The 21,376-nt window shown below is 41.9% G+C and overlaps 1 protein-coding gene across 3 annotated transcripts in view; it reads right to left on the bottom strand.

Moving 5' to 3' along the window:
• Window positions 1-6,798: 6,798 nt before the first annotated feature.
• PDGFRA (platelet derived growth factor receptor alpha) overlaps window positions 6,799-21,376 on the bottom strand; it is a 43,629-nt gene continuing 29,051 nt past the window's right edge. For all 3 annotated transcript variants that reach the window (XM_054582160.1, XM_054582161.1, XM_054582162.1), the window contains exons 17-23: window positions 20,116-20,231; window positions 19,640-19,762; window positions 18,182-18,293; window positions 16,804-16,903; window positions 16,564-16,669; window positions 12,385-12,626; window positions 6,799-7,518 (exon numbers count right to left, since the gene is read on the bottom strand). In XM_054582160.1, coding sequence (XP_054438135.1) covers window positions 7,371-7,518; window positions 12,385-12,626; window positions 16,564-16,669; window positions 16,804-16,903; window positions 18,182-18,293; window positions 19,640-19,762; window positions 20,116-20,231 — 947 coding nt within the window. In that variant the 3' untranslated portion in view covers window positions 6,799-7,370. The remainder of the gene's footprint in view (window positions 7,519-12,384; window positions 12,627-16,563; window positions 16,670-16,803; window positions 16,904-18,181; window positions 18,294-19,639; window positions 19,763-20,115; window positions 20,232-21,376) is intronic.

Raw genomic sequence — 21,376 nt, 5'->3', positions numbered from 1 at the left:
GAGGAAGAAAAGGCTGCAGTGGTAAAAAGATGAATATGGTCAATTTCTTTTCTATTTTCCCTAACTAGAGCTTTTTTTATTCTACTACTTTCCTACTTAACATTGTTGCCTCTGGTCCTTCCAGAATTAAGGAGAATGTCATTTGGGGAAGAAGGAAAAAGATAAAAGAGACCTTACTTGACTGGTACTACCTTGAGTTAATGTCAAGCACTGTGAAAGATCTGAGGTTTTTTTCCTATTTGTAAGGTAACAAGTTAGCCTGCCACACATTCATGGATGGCTGTCAGAAGACACAAGATGCCTGGGTCAGGAAGAACAGACTTTACTACTCCTGGCACAGTAAAAGTATGAACTTTATATTTATGTCCATTCTCCTTGTTCCCCAGGCTCTGTGGGGTCAATGCAAAGTGGCCTGGGTAGATGCTACACATGCAATGCATCTGTGTCACAGCTGAAGAAACCTAAGCAAGGGGCCCCAATCTTTTATAATAGGCTACAACAAATCTGAACAAGCTGTCTCCCAAAGGGAGACATTGTCTTTATTACACTATCAATCAAATATGCCCTCTGCTCTAGAGAATAGAATGTCCTTGTCTTCCCTGATGTAGAGATCTTACCTGTTGTATTAATCCCAGAACCTAAAACAGTGCCTCACTAAATAATATCTAAAAATAGAGGGACAATCACTGGGGAGAATGTATATGAAAGTGGCCATCTAAGTGTCAGAATCAATCAAGGACAGGGATCTCAGAAAACAGGATCACCAGGTAGGGGCTGCCTCAGCCTTAGCTCCTCATTCTCAATTGTTCAAACAACACTTTGTGTCCTCTGGTTGCAGAAAAGCTTTTGGTTTATCAGAAGGCTCCAATAAGCTATGCTTTATATCCCCCTCTTTTCACTTTTTGTTACTTCCAAGTAAGGACTGTGGCTCCCACCTACCACAGTTTTCTGCTCTGTGCTGCTCTGCTCTGTGACGCACTTCCCCCTCAGGTAATTAGTTGGTTGGAATCAACTCTGCCAGCTGCCTCATTTAGGCTTTTTAGAGATTTAGGCATTTTAGAGATCAAGTAAACAAAGAAGAGGCTGTTCTCTAATAAATATTTGCTGAAGGAATGAATGAAAAAATAATTTTCAGCGGCAGGATCATTGCATCATGTTCTCATGCATTTTCCCCATTTAGGAAACCAAATCCCCGCCTTCCTAGAGAAAGGGAGGAAGAAAGGGTGTCTAGTAATCTCAGGCTAACAAAAGACGCATCCACTCTGCAATTGTCTTCGGGCACCAGCTACAACGTGCCACCCTGTGGGATAGCGAGCTGAAGAAAATGAAAAATGGAATGGGATATTCAGGACAGAGAAGAAAACAGTTTTCTTCATTTCAAAGAGTTACTTAATTCCTAATCAAGTCTCCAGCTTTGACCAACTGAACAATGTGCAGCTTCATCACCACCCAGAAAAGACTGGATCTGATTCTGTGTGGAGCAGTCAGCACGAAATGTAATGCAATTCAAAGTAGACAGGATCCACATGCTCCAGAGGGAAGTCATTAATACCCATGAATAATGATAAAGCAAAATACCATCTGCCAGGATAATGTGGCAAATCTTTTTAAAATTCCAATTAGTCTATAAACCAGAAACAGCGAGCAAATATGCTCCCTCTGCCATGTGAGACAATATGTCCTTGATGTCTCCATCACTTTATATGTTGACTAAAATGTGAGTGATGGAAACATTACCCATGTATGCATAATTTTGGAGGATGCATTCATTATTCTTTAGGACACGGTGCTAGTTATATAACCAGGCGGAACAGAATGTTAATTAAGGCCACATATGTATTTTCATATATATTTTAATTGTGGAAAAAATTGTGCCTGTTATAAACACAGTATATTGATTTTGCTGTAACAATGTGGTTCAGTTTAATTCTTATATGTATTTTCAGTCAGAGATAATGAAGCATTTCTATCACTCTCTTATCCCAGGGAAAATTGCCTAGTTTATGATGGATTCAGGTATTCTTAGCCATTTTCCTGAACTGCATTTTATGAAGCACGTAACTATTAAAATCATAATGTTCATTATTAGAACTGTTGTGGTATAGCCTGAAAAGAAATTGTTCTTATTACAAATGCACAAAATAGTTCTACAGGCCACCTAGTCCATCACTTGTCTTTTGAAATATCTCAAGAAGCAAAGCAACCTATTGTACGCCTGAGCACTGACATTTCCCACTAGCTCTTGCTTTTCCATTGTTTATCGCAGGACCTAAACAGCACTGGAGTTCCTATATTTGAAATTTCTGATCTCAATGTTCTCATTAGTCACTTGCATGCTCTTCAGAAGTCACTTGGTTTCCTCATCTAGAAATGTCTTCTCTACTTCAAAGCGCTATGCTAAACATCAAAATAAGTCAATGTGAAGAGTATCTTCAAAAAAATTTTGAAACTCTCCAGTGGTAAATCACCTTTTATTATCATGATGAGACAAAGGATGCCGAATTGTCTGCAATACTAAGAGGTAAAATTATACATTAAAGAGGAGGCAGGATTATCTGCATTGCATGAAGAGGTAAAATTATACATTCAAGAGGAGAACAAAAAGATCTCTCCACAGGCTTGAAGCATGGATTTGATGCTAGATTAGGCTGATATTTTTTAATCAGCAGGAGGATCTGTCTTCTTCCTGGGCCTGGAACAGAGGCCAAGCCCATACCCAATCTTCAGCAGCTCCTTCCAGCTCTTAACTCCAAGGAGGTGTACTTGAATCCACAGGCTACTTGAACTTGGGTAACAGGAGTTAGATTGGGAGAAGGTGCTATCTTCCAATTATTAACAACATAACCACATTTGATTGGACATGCCTCAGATCACAAAGACCCACATAGTCCCACACATATCACATCACTGTGAGCAATGCAAGGCTGGGGAAAGCCTGGAGCTGCAGATAATCTGCAAAGCAGGTCATTCACGTGTGGACGTTTAAGAATTTACTGTGTCGATCAAATCTGAAGACATGGATTCTGCACACCCTTGGGCCTAGTGATTTTATTTTAGGAATCTATTTTAACAAAACACTATTTGTGTGCCAGGATGATCATGAAGTCATTTTAATAGCAAATAACTGGAAACCATAAATGCATCTATGGGAATGTGAGGGCAGAATTATAGTACAGTTACATAGTGGGATACTACGCAGCTGATAAAAAAAAAAAATGAGGGAGGTCTATCTACGTATACTTCTCACATAAATCTCCAAAATATAGTATTTAAAATAACAGGCACTGTGGACTCTGGTGTTAATGATACATCATCAGTTGAAATACGTACACCACTCTGTGGGGGATGGTGATGAGGGAGGCTGTGCATGTGAGGGGCAGGGGGTACATGGGAAATCTCTGTACCTTCCTCTCAATTTTGCTATGGACCTAAAACTGTTGTAAAAAATAAAGTCTATTTATTTTCTTTAATAAGAAGAGAAAGAGAGAAAAGCATATTATAACACATTACCTAAAGTACAATCCTACCTAAATAAATATAAAGCAAAAATAGCTTTATTACACTTTACAGATGTTGTGTGTGTTACAAATTGAAAGCAAAACCCTCCACCAGCAAAAGGATTACAACTCACTTTATCGTGATACTTGTTTTATTGCAGTGGTTGGAACCGAACCTGCAGTATCTCCAAGGTGTGCCTGTGCATGCACATAAGCAGATACACAGAGAGGAGGCTGTTAGGACAAAAGAATGCACACCAGACGATGCAGTTCTGTCTCTGGAAAACAGGATGGGGACAGGGAAGAAGGTATGGTGGAAAACATCTTTAACTTCGTACTTGACACACTTCTGTAATGTTTGAATGCTGTCCAGGGTAAACTATAGACACACAGAGCAGACATGTGGTTCCCAGAGGGGTGGGGTTGGAGGGCTGGGTGAAAGAGGTGAAGGCATTAAGAAGTACAAACTGGTCATGGGAATATGAAGTACAGTATAGGAAATATAGGCAATAATATTGTAATAACTAGGTTTGGTGTCAGATGAGTAATGGAAGTATCAGGGGAAACACTATGTAAACACTGTATGATTGTCTAACCACAATGCTGTCCACCTGAATCCAATATAAAATAATATTGAAAGTAGTCTGTAATTGAAAAATAAAGTTAAAAAATAACAATATGCTAATGTAACAAACAAACAAGATAGAATCAAAGATGAGCCAAGTGCCAATCTTCTTTAAGTCAAATGCTGGGTCTGAGAACTAACTAGCTCAAATAATCTGTAAGTCTTAAATTTTCTGTTGGTTTCATCAAAACTACAATACATAGTCCTACTAGAATGTTGCTAAGAAAAGAAATTGAACAAGATTGCTTTAATTTATATGATTAAACTAAAGACAAAAAATGCTGGAACCTTAGCATAACTTTAAATTATATATATCTCATTTATTGAAATATAAAGATCTTCATTTACATGTTTAAAAACAAAAACATGAACGGGGATTTGTAATACACTTTGCATCGGTAGACCCTTACGATCGAGTTAGTTCTCCTCACACATTCACCACACCACTGTTTTGGGAACACTTACGTATTTTTCTCTTTATTATTTCTAAAATATAAATTTTGGACATTCAAAAGTGCAACAGTTAATGTGCCTGTGGGGAATATCACAGTTAAAAAAATATAAACAAAGGCAGTGATACAGCTTGTCATAAATGTTTTGGCAGTATTCTCCAAGTCTATATAGAAATACATATATACATATTGATGTATAACATCATCTTATCTTATGTCCCTCTTCACAAAAATAGGACCATTTTGTTACAGATTGGCAGACCACATTTTAAGGACATCACTGATCATTTTAAAAGTCACAAATTGTGTTTCTGAGGCCAGCTTTGATTGTCTTCATAAACACGGAAAGCAGGAAGGACTGGCAAATTTTCATCTTGGGACTTCGCAGGAGGCCATACAGGAAACAAATCTTCGATATGCTGAAAAAAATTGCATTTTTTAAAAAATGCAATGACACGCCAGCTCAGGTGGGACCTTCATTAGGACTGGAACCTGCTGGTCTGAGAATTCTCATCCAGCCTGATGATGTCACACAAGACTCACAGGAACATCAAAATGCAAGTACCAACAAAAGAAGGCTGTACAAGGGAGAGTGATAAACAGAATGCTTGAACTGTGATTCTAGAAACACAAACGTATTTCAAGTCTAATTGGCTCAACAGAACCAAGTCAGGTGTTTTTTGTGTGTGTTTTTTAATTGGCCAATCTGGCTCAGTCTTCATACTATGAAAAAGGCAGATAAGAAAGTTGGAGCTTGCATTGAGATTACACCAGTAGGTAGTCAAGTACCTCGTTATTGCTTTTATATCTTCCAAAGCATCACCTGCCAGGAGCACATACAGTGATTGCAGCAATCACAGCCCATGTTTCATTCATATGGTGGCAGCGATTATGCAGTATTGCAGAGAACGCCAGGGAACCCCCACCAACCTGTTTTGACAGTTTGGGCAGATGTGACAATTTGCCCTCCCATCTAACCCCAAAATATCAGTAAAACTTTCTGATTATTTTTCCACCAAAATATTGACCTGGTTCTAGAGATTTGGCACACTGAATCGCATCATTTTGGTACACATACTGTGGGGGCTCAGGGGGAGAGGGAGTTCCGTTCCTCCGTGCAGTGGGAAGCAGTGTCTTTACTGTCAGAAGACCTGCGCACTCAGTCTCAGCTAAGATTGAAAAGTTAAATTACAGGTAGCAATTGCTAGATATGTGGCAATAAATGTCACTGATCTGAAGCCAAAGATTTAAATAGTAGGCTTCCTGCGTGGTTGATTTCTAGCCCAGTTCCTAATTTTACATTATTTTTTTCCCATGGCAGTTTCCTATAACCTAAGCCAGCTTTTCCCAAACCTGGCTGATCTGAACAGCTGGGGCATTTATAAAAACACAGGTTTCTGCTCCCCACCCTTAAACTCAATAACTCAGAATCTCTGGGATGAGGACATAGCATCTGGGGATTCTGGTTGCCAGTTCCACTTGGGAACCCAAGATCCAAACAAAGACACACGCAGCCTCCGCTAAGCAATGCCTTTATGGTCTCAGAGTTTCAAACTACTTTTCACTGAGCTAAGAGATGAAGAAAGAGGGCTCGTGTTCAGAACATCCTTCTGACTCTTTTAGGGTTTGTAGAATTTTTAAAATACGTATGTTGGGATCCACCAAAGTTATCACCAGGCATGAAAAAACCTCTGCAAATGGCATCTTGTTGCTGATGATTGTATTTTCCACTGGCAATAGCACGAGAAGCCATGTTAGACATAAGCTTATGCTTTTGTATTGAGAACTTTTAGGATTCAGGGGTTTTGCTTGTTTGTTTTGAAACCCATTACTTCTGCGGGAAGTTCATTGTTTTTAGTACAACAGATCAGGGAACCTATTCCGTACACAGTTAAAAACTCTGACTTCCTGGAAGACACTACTTTTACTTTGTTCTCTATGTTCAACTAAATTTAATCCACTAAAGCTATTATCATATTTTATAGAGAAACAGATGTTATTTGATATAAATGTCAAAAACTGTCAAACTTGTCACCTACTTTGTAAGGATTGTTTTTTAAATTGTGCTTTCTCTGTAGGGAAAACGTGTTACATATTACACATTTAGCATTACGGATAACAGTAGTATTATTATAAACATAGATTACAACATAAAAATGAGTTGTTGGGCTTCTAAATGACCCAAATCTATTAAACAAGGTTGGTTAATCATTAGCCTTTATCTCTTTAACACTAAAAAAAAAAAAAAAAATTAAATGCTATAGTACCAGTACCTTTTAAGGCTCAAAAGTGGTTTTGCATGTACTTCACAAGAAAGTTCAACAGCAGCTGACACCAGGTTTCAGGCGGGAAGTACATGGATGGGTTGAGTGGTCAGTCTCTTCAGAGGTCCAGAGAAGATAGTTAATGCAAATCTAAACATATCCTTGGTTAGAGTTATTTACATAATTACAATGCTGGAGTTTTGTTGCAACAAAAATTGCGTATGTTGGAATCACACCAAATGCCTTGAAACACAAAGTTCATCTTCCATGGTCCATTACTTCCTTGTCCATCTACCTCCACATTTCACACGTTGAGATGCTACTGAAGCATTGCAAGAGGCAACGCTGAAGAAGTTCATTTCAAAATATCCCATTCACTCATACAGAGAAGTCTCCCTGATGCCCTTGGCCAGGAACTTCTCATTCCACATCATCCACGTCCTCCTCTCAAACTTTGCATTGCAATAAAGTGGTTTTCTTAAAAGGATCCACAGTGGCTCCAGGAGTGGAAGGTACCCCTCACACCCTCCAGTTAAAGGAAGCTGTCCTCCACCAGGTCTGAGGAGTCTATGCCAATGTCGTCCATCATGTCGATGTCCTCGATGGTCTCATCCTCTCTCTTGATGAAGGTAGAGCTGCTGGAACCTGTCTCAATGGCACTCTCCTCGGAGGTCTGTGAGCTGGAGAGGGAAAGACTAGAAAGGTTATAGCCAAGTAGAGACCAGCCTGACCATGGTGGTTTTCTAGGGAGGCCCGTCAAAGGCAAAGGAGCTCTTCCTGCAAGATCCTTTGCATTCAAACATGGGCTGCCTCACTGGGCAAGATTCTACCACCAAGCCAGACGGCTACTCATTGCCCATCACACTGCAGTAGCCACAGGAAAACCCAAGGTCTACGGGTCATCCTCACAAGTCCGCTTTCCTTGTCTTCTGCTTAATCTTTCATCAAAGTTGCTAACAAGCTAAGACAATTAACTACTTTCCCAATTCAATCCTAGTGCAAGAGAAAAATAAGCAATGCCTGATCAAAAGGCACGGGGAAGGAAAAACAGAGGGATTGTGGAATCAGGGGCAAACGGCAGCCAGGCCAGTCACTTTCTCTCCCTGAAACCTCCTGTATGTCCCAACTGTGTTTCCAGGGTGTCACCCCCTGCCCAGGAAGATCCTCCTTCCCCTCCTCTTTATATCTAATCCCCCTGAGTCTTGAAGGCCCATGGGAAAGCTCTAGGTAGAGTCGTGGCTCAGAGGGGACATTTTAGAGTTAGAAAACCTTAGGTCTGGAATGGTTTACCACTCAGTAACTATGGGACTTCACACTACTCACTTAACCCCCTTGTTCCCTTGCCTATAGTATGGGATTACAGTAGTGCCTATTGATATTTTTGTTTTTTTCAGGTGACTAAATGAGATAATAACCATAAAGCGCTGAGCACAGTGCCTAGAACATAATAGGTGCTCAATAAATGTTCGCTATTATTACTATTGTTAGTACAGGGCCTGGCTATTAGATGATGAGAAAATAGTTAATTTTCTTCTGTGTGATCATGCTGTTGTGGCTATATAGGAGAGAATCTTTATTCTTAATGAATGTATGCCAGAGTTTCAAATGATTTTGCAAGGAAAAAAAAAGTATGAGTATGCATACATGTGAAACACACAATACTTACTATATATACACAGTTAGATAAAACCAAATGTGGCAAAATGTTTACTACTGTTAAACCTAAGTGGGACATGTATTCTCTCAACTTTTCTGGACATTTAAAATTTTTCACAAAGCATTTGGAAAATAATCTTTCTTAAAATCTCCAGCCTGTCATACTTCCCTGTCTGTCCTTCCTTCCCTGAACTCTTACTGTGTGATGGTTATCCTGCCTTGTATTGCTAGATTTTTATATGTATCTTTCTGCTCCAAGCAGATCATCATCGACTGCCAGGCAGGAATGGCTCCTCCTCGCTGTGAGGCAGCAGCACCATGCTACATACACAGCACAGAAACCACGCTATTGGCTGGCCAGCCAGAAGGAGGAGGCTCTCACACACAACCAACAAGGGCGCTCAACCCTTTCAGCAGTTTCCTGCCTGTCAGCCCAGCCTGACTCCTCAGCCCCTCTCCTCTCCTCTCCATATCATTTCCAAGCTGAGAACTGAGCCTGGCCAAGCAGAAGTCTATGGGGAACAGTCTGCTGCCATCCATCCCAGACCCCCAAGGCCTAGAGAGCTCTTAACACCTGTGGGGCTGCTGGACTGAGGATTCCTTTCACAGCCCCACAGGTTGGGCCCTTCCCTGCGATGAGCTTTTGCCTCAGTTACTAGTTTGTACTCCACATCACTTACAGCCTGGTGCTGGAGCCTCACTGGGAGCCCCAGGCCACTTGGCTGGTCTTGATAACCATCTAGTTCTGCTATTCCCTCTCCCCTGGCAGGCCACACTCTGTTCCTGGGACCTTGGCCAATGCCTGGCGGCCTGAGTCAACCCTTGAATATTGATCCCAACTCAGCTGGGACCTACACTTATGCCACTTCCCTGGATGCTGTGATTTGGACTGCTGGTCCCCTCCTTGGGGCAAGTTGGACAGCTGAGTCCTGCAGCAAAGTCAGTCTCCCTAGAACTGGCCCTCCAGGGCCTGACATATGCCTCTCGCTGACAACCCATCTCACAGACAGAAGGCTGGCGTGTGGGCACAGAAGCTGATGCCCACAGAAACTCAGCCCAAGATCACCCTTGCTGCCCGTTAGGCTGCAGTGTGGACCCCAGAGCTGATGGCTGGGATCCCTTCTGGTTCCCAGGCCACAGTGCCCACATCACAGCCCAGGGCTGGCTCCCGATAGGCTCTGACCTAGGATCGCTGAGCTCCCTACAGCAAGCCTTTCCCTCTACCTCCACTCCCCACCCAAGGCCAAGCACCCTGAGCCCAAAGATAGGGTTCCTCAGAGCCACTCCTGCCTGCTACACCCAGAGCGTCCCAGTTTGGGGGTTCCCCTCTCTTCTATGGGCTAAATTGTGCCCCTCCCCCAAATTCATATGTTGAATTTGAAATCTTAATGTGACTATATTTGGAGATAGAACATTTAAAGAGGCAATTAAGATTAAATGAGATCATAAATGTGCAGCCTTAATTCCAACAGGACTGGTGTTCTTATAAGGAGAAAACAACACATTACAGGTACTCACACACAAAAAAGGGCCACGTGAGGACCCAAGAGGGAGGAGGCCATCTGCCAGCCAAGCTGAGAGGCCTCAGGAGAAACCAAACCTGCCAACACTTTGATCTTAAACTTCCAGCCTCCAGAACTGCGAGAAAATAAATCTCTCATGCTAAAACCCCGAGTCTGTGGTATTGTGTTATGGCAACCTGAGTTGGCTAAGACATGCACCGTGCTCGGCCCACCTGTCAGGGCCACAGACTCATCCCACCTTGCGTAGCCATTTGGGACTCAATTTGTGTGATTCAAAGATTGAATGTATCACCTGAGTCGAACTTCTAATTATCCAACACAACAACTACTCATCAACTAGAATTGTTCTCCTTATTGAATGGGTCAAATTCTGCAGTCTAGACTCCTGTACTTCTAGAAAAATTCCAGGGACACCTTTCTTCTGTTTTTTATCCCAGTGTGACTTTCTAACTTTCTAACTTTGTTTAGATGCAGAATCCTTTTCACAGTTGAAATATTACTCAGAGCCCCAAATACAAAGTACGGTAACCAGAGAGATGACAGATCTGTGGAGTGTGCCGAGACCCACTGCTTGGCCTTCCCCCACCCCCGTGAACTTCCACCACAGATCCCCAGAACTCAGAGAAATGCTATTTGCTAAAGGAATATAAACACATTTTTAAAATTATCCTGAGCAAAGGACAATTAGAAAGGTAAGTCAGACAGGTCACTTTGTCCCATCTCCAAATCTCATATAAACCACACATTCCCAAACAAAAACAAAAAATAATTTTAAAATTCTTTTAAAATTACCTGGTGCATGCAAACAAACAAGGGCTGTCTAGACCTGATTCCTCAGTTGGCTGAGAGGTCGCAATCATAAGCCTCTAAAATAATAACGCCTGTGCTTCTGACTAAATAATTGTATATAATCAACTGAATGAGGAAGAAGGGACAACAATGTCACAAAGGAAGAGGGATAAAGGAGACTCATAACAACTTGGACCTTCAACCAGGGGCAACTGTCACCTTCTCCTGGCTCTGTTCAAGGGCTGAGTGAAGAGAGCGGGGAATTGGGGCATTCCACCTGGACTGCGTAAACCAACGGTCTAGTCCTGGCTGTGCATGTGCAGCACCTTGGTAATAAATTAATGGATCTAGATAATGATCACCAGTGGCTGCTATAGCATCACAAAAAGACAACTGGACAGCAGGGACACAGCACAATCTTTGAAGCATGCTTGCCTCAAAATCTAGCCTGAGTCAGATCAAGGCTCAAGACAAACTATCAGTTCACAACAAAAACATGAGACAGAAGCACATGGTAAAATGCACTGCAGGATACAATCAGCAAAATTTTAAATGTGAGAACTCTACAGGCAAACGCTCTGGTTTCTTCACAAATAATATGCAAGGGGGCAAAAACAGGCAGAACAAACTTACAGAGACATATCAACTAAATGCACCGTGTGACTCTTATTTGGGTCTTGAACAGAACAAACCAAATGTAACATAGTATTTGTGAGAGGATAAAGAAATTGGAGAACTAACTAGATAATAATTTATTATCAAATTAGGGGGGGAGATAATGGCATTGTAGTTATTTTTAATAACTATAGTTATTTTTAAAAACAGAGACTCTGTGTATCATTAGGGATACATACTAGAATATTTATGGATGAAGTGATATGATGTCTAGGATGTGCTTCAAAATAATCCAGAGTAGGCAAACGAGAAGGCATTAATACGGCTATGCGTGCAGACTGGCCATGTGGTCATACACATTGCAGGTGAGTGATGGATACCTGAAAGTCCACTATACTGTTTGAATTGTGCATGTTAGAACTCTTCCATAATACAAAGTTAAAAAGAAAACACAAATCAACTAGGCCATGCTTGGGCCCACACCCAGAGATTTGAAGTTTTTGGTCTGGGTGAGGCTTGTATATCAGTATTTTTAAATTTCCCCAGGTGACTCTAATTTGCACCTAGGGTTACAAACCTCTGAGGGAGGGTCAAATAGCCCAGTTTAGCCCCTCTCTCACCTTTCTGAATGATTAATTAAGACAACAGCAAAAGAGGCTTATAGTATTTCAATAAACTCAGTTGCTGTGTCAGCTTGATTGAATTACTTGAGGACTTAGGTCAAAGATTCTCCACCAGAGGAGTGCATCCTTCCCTGCCCTACACCTCCCCCAGCCCCAGGGTCATCTGGGAAGCATTTCCAAAACTAAACAGACCCCTTGGGGATTCTACCCTTTGCTCCCCTAAAAAATGTTCAGCACTGGGAGCCTGATCATCCGGGAGACAGCTCCTCTCTCTCCAGCACATGCGCTGGGCCAAGGGCAGGGAAGCTCTGCTGGAAACAGAAGTCTCGCCCACATCTACCTGTGTCTGTTCCTCTTGCCCAGGTCTTCCTCCTCCGGAACAGGGTCAATGTCAGGCAGAGGGATGATGTAGCCACTGTCAGCACTCAGCCTCTGCTCGTCCAGGCCACCCTCCCAGTCCTTCAGCTTGTCTTCCTCATTTTTGTAGGTGACACCAATGTAGGCATTGTCAGCATCCACTCGCATGCGAGCCACAGCGGGATGGTCGCTCTTCAGGAAATCCAGGTGAATCTTCTCATAACTCTGCAGACATCCATTTCCCATAGTTAACCAGGTGTTATTGAACAAATGGCATACATGGGTATTTTTTTAACTGTTTTCCAATTACTTCACATATGTGGGATTTAGACAACTGAAAGACAGTAAGATGTCAACTGTCCCCAGAGATGTGAGACATGAAGAAAGGCCACCACCTCCCATGGCCACATCAACACTACAACTAAATTACAGAACAATCAACCTGGAAAATCATCTGAAGACTAAACGGAAGTCCTATAACTAAGGATATAAAGAAGCAGCCATGTAGGAGGGGCAGAAATGTGAAAAAGGCTGGGCCCATACCCAAGTGTGGTGGTTAAAAATCAGAAGAGATATCTTGGCTGCAGACATGCACCCTGACCTGTAATTAAAAGGGTTAAGGTTAAAGACAGAAAGAATCTTAAAAGCAGCAAGAGAAAGACAATTAGTTACCTATAAGAGAGCTCCCCTAAGATTGTCAGCTGATTTCTCCACAGAAACTTTGCAGGCTATGGGGGATCATCAAAAAATATTCAAAGTGATGAAAAACAAGGACCTACAACCAAGACTACTCTACCTAGAAAGGTTATCATTTAAAACTGAAGGATGAAGAACTTCTCGGACAACAAAAAAACTAAAAGAGTTTATCACCACCAAATCAGTATTATAAGAATATTAAAGAAATGTCTTTAAGAAGAATAAAAAAAACATAAATATGAATAAAATGGCAGTAATTATGTACCTATCAATAATCACTTATTATATGAAATAACCATAATTATAAGAAATGTTAAAGGAACTTATTTAAGAAAAAGATCAAAACTGTGAATAATAAAATGGCAAAAAATACATATCTATCAACAATTCAATCTAAAAGACAAACTAAGAAAACAAGAAGAACAGAGACAGAATCGTGGATATGAAGAGTGTTTTGATGGTTGCCAGATGGGAGTGGAGAGTTGGGGAATTGGTGAAGAGGTGATTGGACTAAGATGTACAAATAGGTAGTTACAGAATAGCCCAGGGGATATAAAGTACAGTATAGGAAATGGAGTAGCCAAAGAACTTATAGGCATGACCCATGGACATGAACAATGGTGTGGGGATTGCCTGAGAGAGTGGGGGGTGCTAGGTGCAGGGAGGGAGGGGGGAAACTCATGTCAACTGTAATAGCATAATCAATGAAATATAATTTCAAAAAAAAGAAAACAAGATACACACATATTCTCTCTACAAGAGGCCCACTTCAGATCAAAAGACGCACAAACTGAAAGGGATGGAAATAGATATTTCATGCAAATGGAAACCAAAAAAAAAAAAAACCTGGGATAGCAGTATTATATCAGACAAAACAGACTTTAAAACAAAAGCTATAGTAAGAGACAAAGAAGGGCATCAATAATATACAGATCAATTCAACAAGAGGATATAACCTTTGTAAACATTTATGCACTCGACATAGGAGTAAGTAAATATATAAAGCAAATATTGATGGAAATAAAGAGACTGACGGTGTGGGACTTTCACACCCCATTGCCATCAATAACTAGATCTTCCAAACAGAAAATGAAGGAAACAGCGGCCTTAAATGACACATTAGACCAGATGGATTTAATTGATAGTCTTAGAGCAAAGCAACAGAATATACATACATTCTTTTGAAGTGCGCATGGAACCAGATATGGAAGCAACCTAAATGCCGATCAGCAGACAACTGGATAAACATGTGGTACATATATACAACGTAATATTACTCAGCCTCAGAAAAAAAGGGAAGAAGAAATCTTTCCATTTGTGACAATGTGAATGAACCTAGAGGGTATTATGCTCAGTGAAATAAGACAGACAGACAAATACCATATGATTTCAGGGGTGTCCAACCTTTTGGCATCTCTGGGCCACACTGGAAGAAGAGTTGTCTTGGGCCTCACATTAAATACATTGAGACATGTGATCACAAAAAAATCTCATGTTTTAAGTAAATTTACAGTTTTGTGTTGGGCCGCATTCATAGCCATCCTGAGCCACATGCGACTTTCAGGTCACATGTTGGACACCCCTGAATGTAAAATCCAAAGAACAAAATATTGTAAATGGACCAATAAAACACACTCATAGGTACAGAGAAAAAACTGATGGTTGCCTGAGTGGAGGGGGCTTGGGGAAGGGGGGTGAAAAAGGTAAAGGGATCAAGAAGCACAAATTGGTAGTTACAAAATAGTCAAGGGATATAAAGTACAGCATAGGGAAAATAGTCCATAATATTGTAATAATGATGTATGGTGCTGGTGGGTACTAGACTTATGGGCAGGGTCATTTCATAAATTAAATAAATGTCTAACCATTATGCCATACACCTGAAACTAATATAAAATCATATTGATTTTTATACATATCATATACATATTGTCAACTATAACTGAAAAAATGTTTTAAAAGGGAAGGAAAAGGCCACCAATGGCAGAAATCTTCTGCTGGCAGATCTCAAGGACCCCCCTCTGAGTCGGGAGCTATGACTGCGCCGCTCCCCACAAACACCCCTGCTCTGGGACTAGCGTGGACCCTTCTTGCCTCATCACATAGTCTCTCCCGGGCTTGAATGGGTCCTGAGAAAATGTGACGAGGACTCCCATAAGGAGTGCCATACCTGGAGCCTTCCTGATCCCAAAACACTGCAGAAATTTAACTCTAAACCTACAACCTTTGACCTAAAAAGACCCAATTTTCAATACTAGCTCCAGTCTCTTTCCATCCAAACATGTTCTCCAACCAGAGTGTCTCTGGCTGACCTACAGTGAATTTCCTTCTGCTTCCCCACTGCCTCGCTTACATGGGCAGTGGGATAATCAGTAGGCAAAAGTATTTCACTTCCAGTTCAGGGTACAGCCTCTGAACACTGCTCCTCCTTGAGAAGAAGGAAGAGAAGCAAAAAGTATGAAGAGTTTACAGGGTGACTAATTTGAATATAAGAAATAGAGTTTACTATACAAGTATGTCTGGTTTTCCTTCTCAGCATCTCAGCAGCTTTTTCATTCGTTAACATATCCTGCTTGGTTCCATGAAATTGCATTTGTTCCTTTGAACAATGTTTCCTACTCCACAAAAAACCAGCTGGAGCCACAGATAACAGCTGAGGTTGCTCCTTCCAGTGAGCTGGCAAAAGCCAATTTTGCATGGATTTAAGTGCATTCAAATTAGCGATGTAATGGCTGAGGATGCCCCGAGACTTCTAACCGCACAGTAGCTTCAGGTACTCAGACATCTGGAGAATAAAGTGCTTACAGGTGTTGCACCCTGAAGATGAAAGAGGAGCCCTGCAGGAAGCGGGTTTTCATTCGCCAAAGCCACCATGGCCTTGGGGAGCACTCCATGCAACCCCAGCCACTGGGTCATACAATCTTTTTCCTCCTTTGAAAATGTTCCTTTAAAATAGTGTTGAACAGTGCCGCTCACTCACATAACTACCAGCTATTGTATTCTCCCTTTGCTCATTCCTTTCCACCCATCTGAAAGGCCCAGGCAAACCTTTCATTTTTTTTAATATTTTTTAATATTTTTAATTACAGTTGACATACAATAGTATATTAGTTTCGGTTGTGCAAGAAAATGATTAGACATTTATATAATTTATAAAGTGATCATCTGATAAGTCCAGTACCCATCTGACACCATGTTTACATAGGCTGTACTTTACACCCCTGTAACTGATTTTATATCTAACAATTTACACATCTTAATCCCTTTCCCTGTTGCACCCAGCCCCCCCAAACCCCCTCCCATCTGGCAAACATCAAAATGTTCTCTGTATCTGTGAGTTAGCTTGTTTTGTTTATTTTAGATTCCACATGTAAGTGAAATCGTACAGTATTTGTCTTGCTCTGCCCGACTTACTTCATTTAAGATAATACCCTCTAGAGCCCTCCATGTTGTCCCACAGACAAACCTTTTTATATTGTCCAGGCAGCAGGTTCTCCACAATCTCTCTCAGATGGTAAAAGGAGGGTCTCTTCTCTGGCTCACTGTTCCAACATTTCACCATGATCTCGTAGCTGGAGGGGCACAGAACTCAGCGTGAACCCTGGGATGAGTGGCGGGTACCCCCTCCTACTGCTCCCACTGCCCTCGCCTCCCCCAGAGACCCCCTGGGCGGGAACACAGGCCCACAGCATGGGGACAGGCTCACATTTCACTGGTGGCATGGTCAGGCTTGGCCATCCGGTACCCACTCTTGATCTTATTGTAGAAAGTAGAATCCACCATCATGCCAGGGTAGGGTGTGCCACCTGAAAGCCAAAAAAGAAAGCAACAGGGATTAACAAGTGCCTGATATGTTTTTGAAACACTTGGAGTCATACAGCATGTTTAGAAAACATTTAGGGATCCCCACCATGGAGTACTCGTTCTTTCAGGGAAAGGAAGAAGTGTTATCTCCCCACCCAAACCTTAAATTTTAGCAAGACTTCTGGGTTGGTCAAGTACAGACCCCCTGGGCAAAAATTTTACGTCTCTAAAAAAGCTCAAAAGTGCTTTTCAATGTTCCTGATGACTGGATCTATGTATACAAAGCAAAATAGAAAAGCAAAAGAAATTCTGAATTGTTGAGGTCACAAAGTCATTTTCACCAGAAATTGAAGCAAAAGTCAATACTGGGGCTTGAAGTGTTGAGATACTTCTCTGCTTTTAACAGAGTACGCACACCGGGATGGTACACAGTGACATTCCAGGACAGGGGACACAGAAAAAGCACGCCAGGTAGAGAGAAGACTCCCTTTACTATCATATCAGGGTCACAGTAAAATCATGAAACATGTCACATGTTTATGGCCAAGGCAAGGTCAAGTTTAGTTTCCTCTCTAAAACCTTCCAAAACCACTTTAGGGCTCCTTTTCTCTTTGCCTGGGCTTTCTTTAGGATTTTAAATCAGAACCAAACAGCTTATCACTAAGTGTGTGAGTCTCATCTCCCGGAAGGAACCGTCTGGCGGTCAGGGTCGTGAATCCTCCCGCTCTTAGGACCCTCACTGGGGAGCATGGGGCACCTGTGTTGTTCAGCAGCTGGTGACTGGCTGACTGAACAACTAGGAGGTGTCACTTCTCCAGAATGATGACCAGAAAGGGGAGCCACGCCCTTTTCCTTGCCACACTACCTTTTACCTGAGCATGTATCACCATGATGTGAGGAAGTGGCAACTGTCCACTGGTGAACCCACTTAACCCAAAGTCCTAAGTGAAAAAGCAGCTGGTGAGTGGATGTTGTCAGGAGCACTCCCACTGGAAAGAAAGTCACTCTGATGTTGCCCAAAGATGAAGAAGGACAAAGGCCAGGAATGAGGGCAAAGGTCAGGGGTGATGGCACAGCTCCCCAAGACCCCTGCCTCATTCTGCACAGGCACACACCAGACATCACATGTGCACAATGTGTGATATAAATCGGCCACAGTGCACTTGACTGACACCAGATATCTCAACACTGACTACCTCCTGGAGCTTGGAAGAACACAGTGTTTCCTTCTCAATGTTGTTCCAGAACCACCCAAACAAGCAGAGCTGTCAGACACATACCGAGGGAAAAGATCTCCCAGAGCAGGATGCCGTAAGACCAGACGTCGCTCAACGTGGTGTAGAGGTTGTCGAAGATGCTCTCAGGAGCCATCCACTTCACGGGCAGGAAGGTCTGCAGGGAAGGGGGGGAGGAAATTAAACCCAGTGGACACACTGATGATCCACAGCAGCAGAAATAGGAAGAGGTTCTGTCTATTGGGCTAAGAAGAACTTGCACTACTGACGTTGGCCCACATGAGTGTCTTCTGTGCGTTGTTCACTGCGGTACTCTCAGTACCCAGAAGAGAGCCTGGCACCCAGTGGGTGCACAATAAGTATTTGATGAATGATGGAAGGCCAGTGTTCTCTCTTATGTTCTTCCAAGGAATAACATCCAAAAATACTTAATCTTGAATTTTTACCCCAAAAGTGTTGAGTCCTGACTGGACCAGTGCCCTAGTTTAAAGCATTCCTAGGAATAAAATTAAGAACAGATCGAGGGATCTGAGAGCCAATTATATTTTGAACTTAAGAAACACTACGAAGAGTCTGACATAATGATAATTTTGCAGCGTCCTTTTGTGAGGTTGTCCAACCTTCTGTGGAAATACTAAACTGGGCAGATACATCAAGTAGTCACATTAGCATCCTTCAACCCTCTAAAATTGCTGGGCAGATAACAGAGATTCATAACCTTTTTGAATATGCCTTGGCTCCGCCAAAGTTCACTGTTGTTGTTGTTGTTGTTGTTTTTCCAAGAGGCCTAAAGCTACAGGTTATGGACACAGAGTACACAAAACACACAGAGCATGGGCATAACCCAATGTCCTTCTGCAGGTGGGTGCAGCAGCCCCGTGGGCTGTCTCACAGTCTGTGGGGTGGCATGATCTGGATTTGTACCTACAGGTGGCAGACATATCCCCAGCTACTCCATCTGCTTAGATGACCAAGGGGTGGGCAGAAAGGTTAAAGTGTAAGATAGAATGACTTTAAGAGAATTGTTTTAGGGGTCACAGATGCCATTTGAAAATTTGGTAAAAGATACCCTCCTTGGAAATGCATGCATGCACACCGTTGTGCACAATTTACACATTAGTAGCTAACACTGGGTGCTCTGTGTGCCAAGCACTGTCCTAAGCATTTTATATGAATTTGATCATAAATCATAATCAAAATGAATTTGATCATAAATCATAATCCCCCACGGCAACCAGGGAGAGACGTATTATTGTCTCTCTGCTACAGACAAGGAAGTGACAATAATCAAGACACAGAGCGGTCAAGTAACTTTCCCCAAATGCCACACTGGGGCTCACAGCTGGGCAATCTGCCTGTGCTTTTCATCCTGACCCCGGGGGCCCATTCATGGGTCTCGTGGACTCCACACTGAAATTATAGGCACCAAATGGCTGGGAACAACACCTGATTTCAAGAGATTCAAGGTGAGCATGCCAAACGGGGAGAAGGGGGAGCACTTACGCTGCCTTTTGACACATAGTTTGAATCATGCATGATGTCTCTGGCTAGGCCAAAGTCACAAATCTTCACGATTTTCCCTTGTGCCAGGAGGACGTTGCGAGCAGCCAGGTCCCGGTGGACACACTGTGCGGAAACAGAAGAAATGGTCTCAGTGTGAACCCATCCGCAGCTAGACAGCATCACCCCTGCAAGACTGGCCACTCCATGGCGATGCATGGAGCTGCCTGGCACACCTCGGAGAGGCTCGTCTAGCCAGAAGAGCTCACCTCCCAGGCTCGCATTCCAACTATTCCCAAGAGCAAGAAAGATCTGCAGAAGAGTAGACACCTGATGATGTCAGACTTCCCACTCTGCTCTGGGAAGAGAAGAGAGAAGCAGCCATTGCTCCTGGCCTCTCCAAGAGCTACCTTCCACGCTCACCTCACTCAAACCTGCGGCCTGAGTCTAAAGAGTGTTCCATGAACAAACGCGCTTACATTTTTGGAAGCCAAAAACTCCATTCCTCGAGCAACTTGATAGGTGAAGCTCAACAAATCCAACAAAGTGAGGCCTTCCGAGCTGTCATCCGAAAGAAGATTTTTGACTTCTGAGTCTGCAGAAAAGCCATTAAGAGTGTTGGTGCTGGGAGACAGCGTGAGGCATCAACCACCTGCCACTTGGCAGTGGGGGGGACTGCCCTGCAGGCTGGGCAGGCTTATCCAAAGAATGCCTGAAATGATTTTCTTATTTTTGTTTTTTTAAAATATTTTCAATTACAGTTTCCATTGAAAATTATTCTGTATTAGTTTGGGGTGTACAGCATAGTGATTAGACAATCATACTTTACAAAGTGTTCTCCCCAATATTTCCAGTATCCAACTATGTAATACATAGTTATTACAACATTAACTATATGTCCTGTGCTGTATTTTACATCCCCATAAAATGATTTTCTTTTAATTTTATTTATTTTTTTAGAGAGAGGAGGAGGGAGGGAGTAAGAAAGATCAATGTGAGAGAGAAGCATCAAAAGGATGCTTCTTGCACGTGTTTTGACTGGGAACCCAACCTGCAACCCAGGCATGTGCTCTGGCTGGGAATTGAACCAGCAACCTTTCGCTTTGTGGGATGACACCCAACCAGCTGTGCCACAATGGTCAGAGCTCCATAAAATGATTTTATTATAGAGTTTCCACACCTCACAGGTGGGTATCTAAACTATGCAAACTCTAGACAAAATGCCTTGGAATTTAAGGAATGAGCTTCTCGGAAGTAAACATCAGTAACTTGTCTTATTCATGACTAGACTCATAAATACAGTCAGATTTGGTTAAAAATCTATGTTACATATTTAAGGCTAATGACTAAAATGATATAGCTGTTGATTGTAAAACAAAAAGTAAATAAATAAAAATTAATTGCTAAAAAATAAATACTATGCAAAGACTACCTTTAAAAACAAATATATCAACAGAAACATGTATCTATTTAGAAATATACATTTATATGAGAGATATATATCCATAAAAACCAACCTAATAGGCTGTCACACATATTTTGTTGTTGCCTCCCAAATTTCTTTTTTTTAACCTCAGCAAATCACCTCAGCCATCATTAAAACACATACACACTAAAATCTTCCATGATGAATATACATGAGGACCTTTTGAAAAAGTATCTTCTAGGAATTGGTTCTTTTTTTTTTTTTTTTTTTTCTTTTTAAAGCCACCTTCATAGTACTTGGCTTATTTGGTGAAT

The sequence above is a fragment of the Pteronotus mesoamericanus genome, unplaced genomic scaffold, assembly GCF_021234165.1.
Source record: "Pteronotus mesoamericanus isolate MK-2021 breed Mesoamerican mustached bat unplaced genomic scaffold, CSHL_Meso_final contig_68, whole genome shotgun sequence".
In the NCBI taxonomy this organism is placed as follows: Eukaryota; Metazoa; Chordata; class Mammalia; order Chiroptera; family Mormoopidae; genus Pteronotus; species Pteronotus mesoamericanus.
The sequence above is the reverse complement of the archived record's forward strand: the minus strand, read 5'-3'. Positions and strand labels throughout refer to the sequence as shown.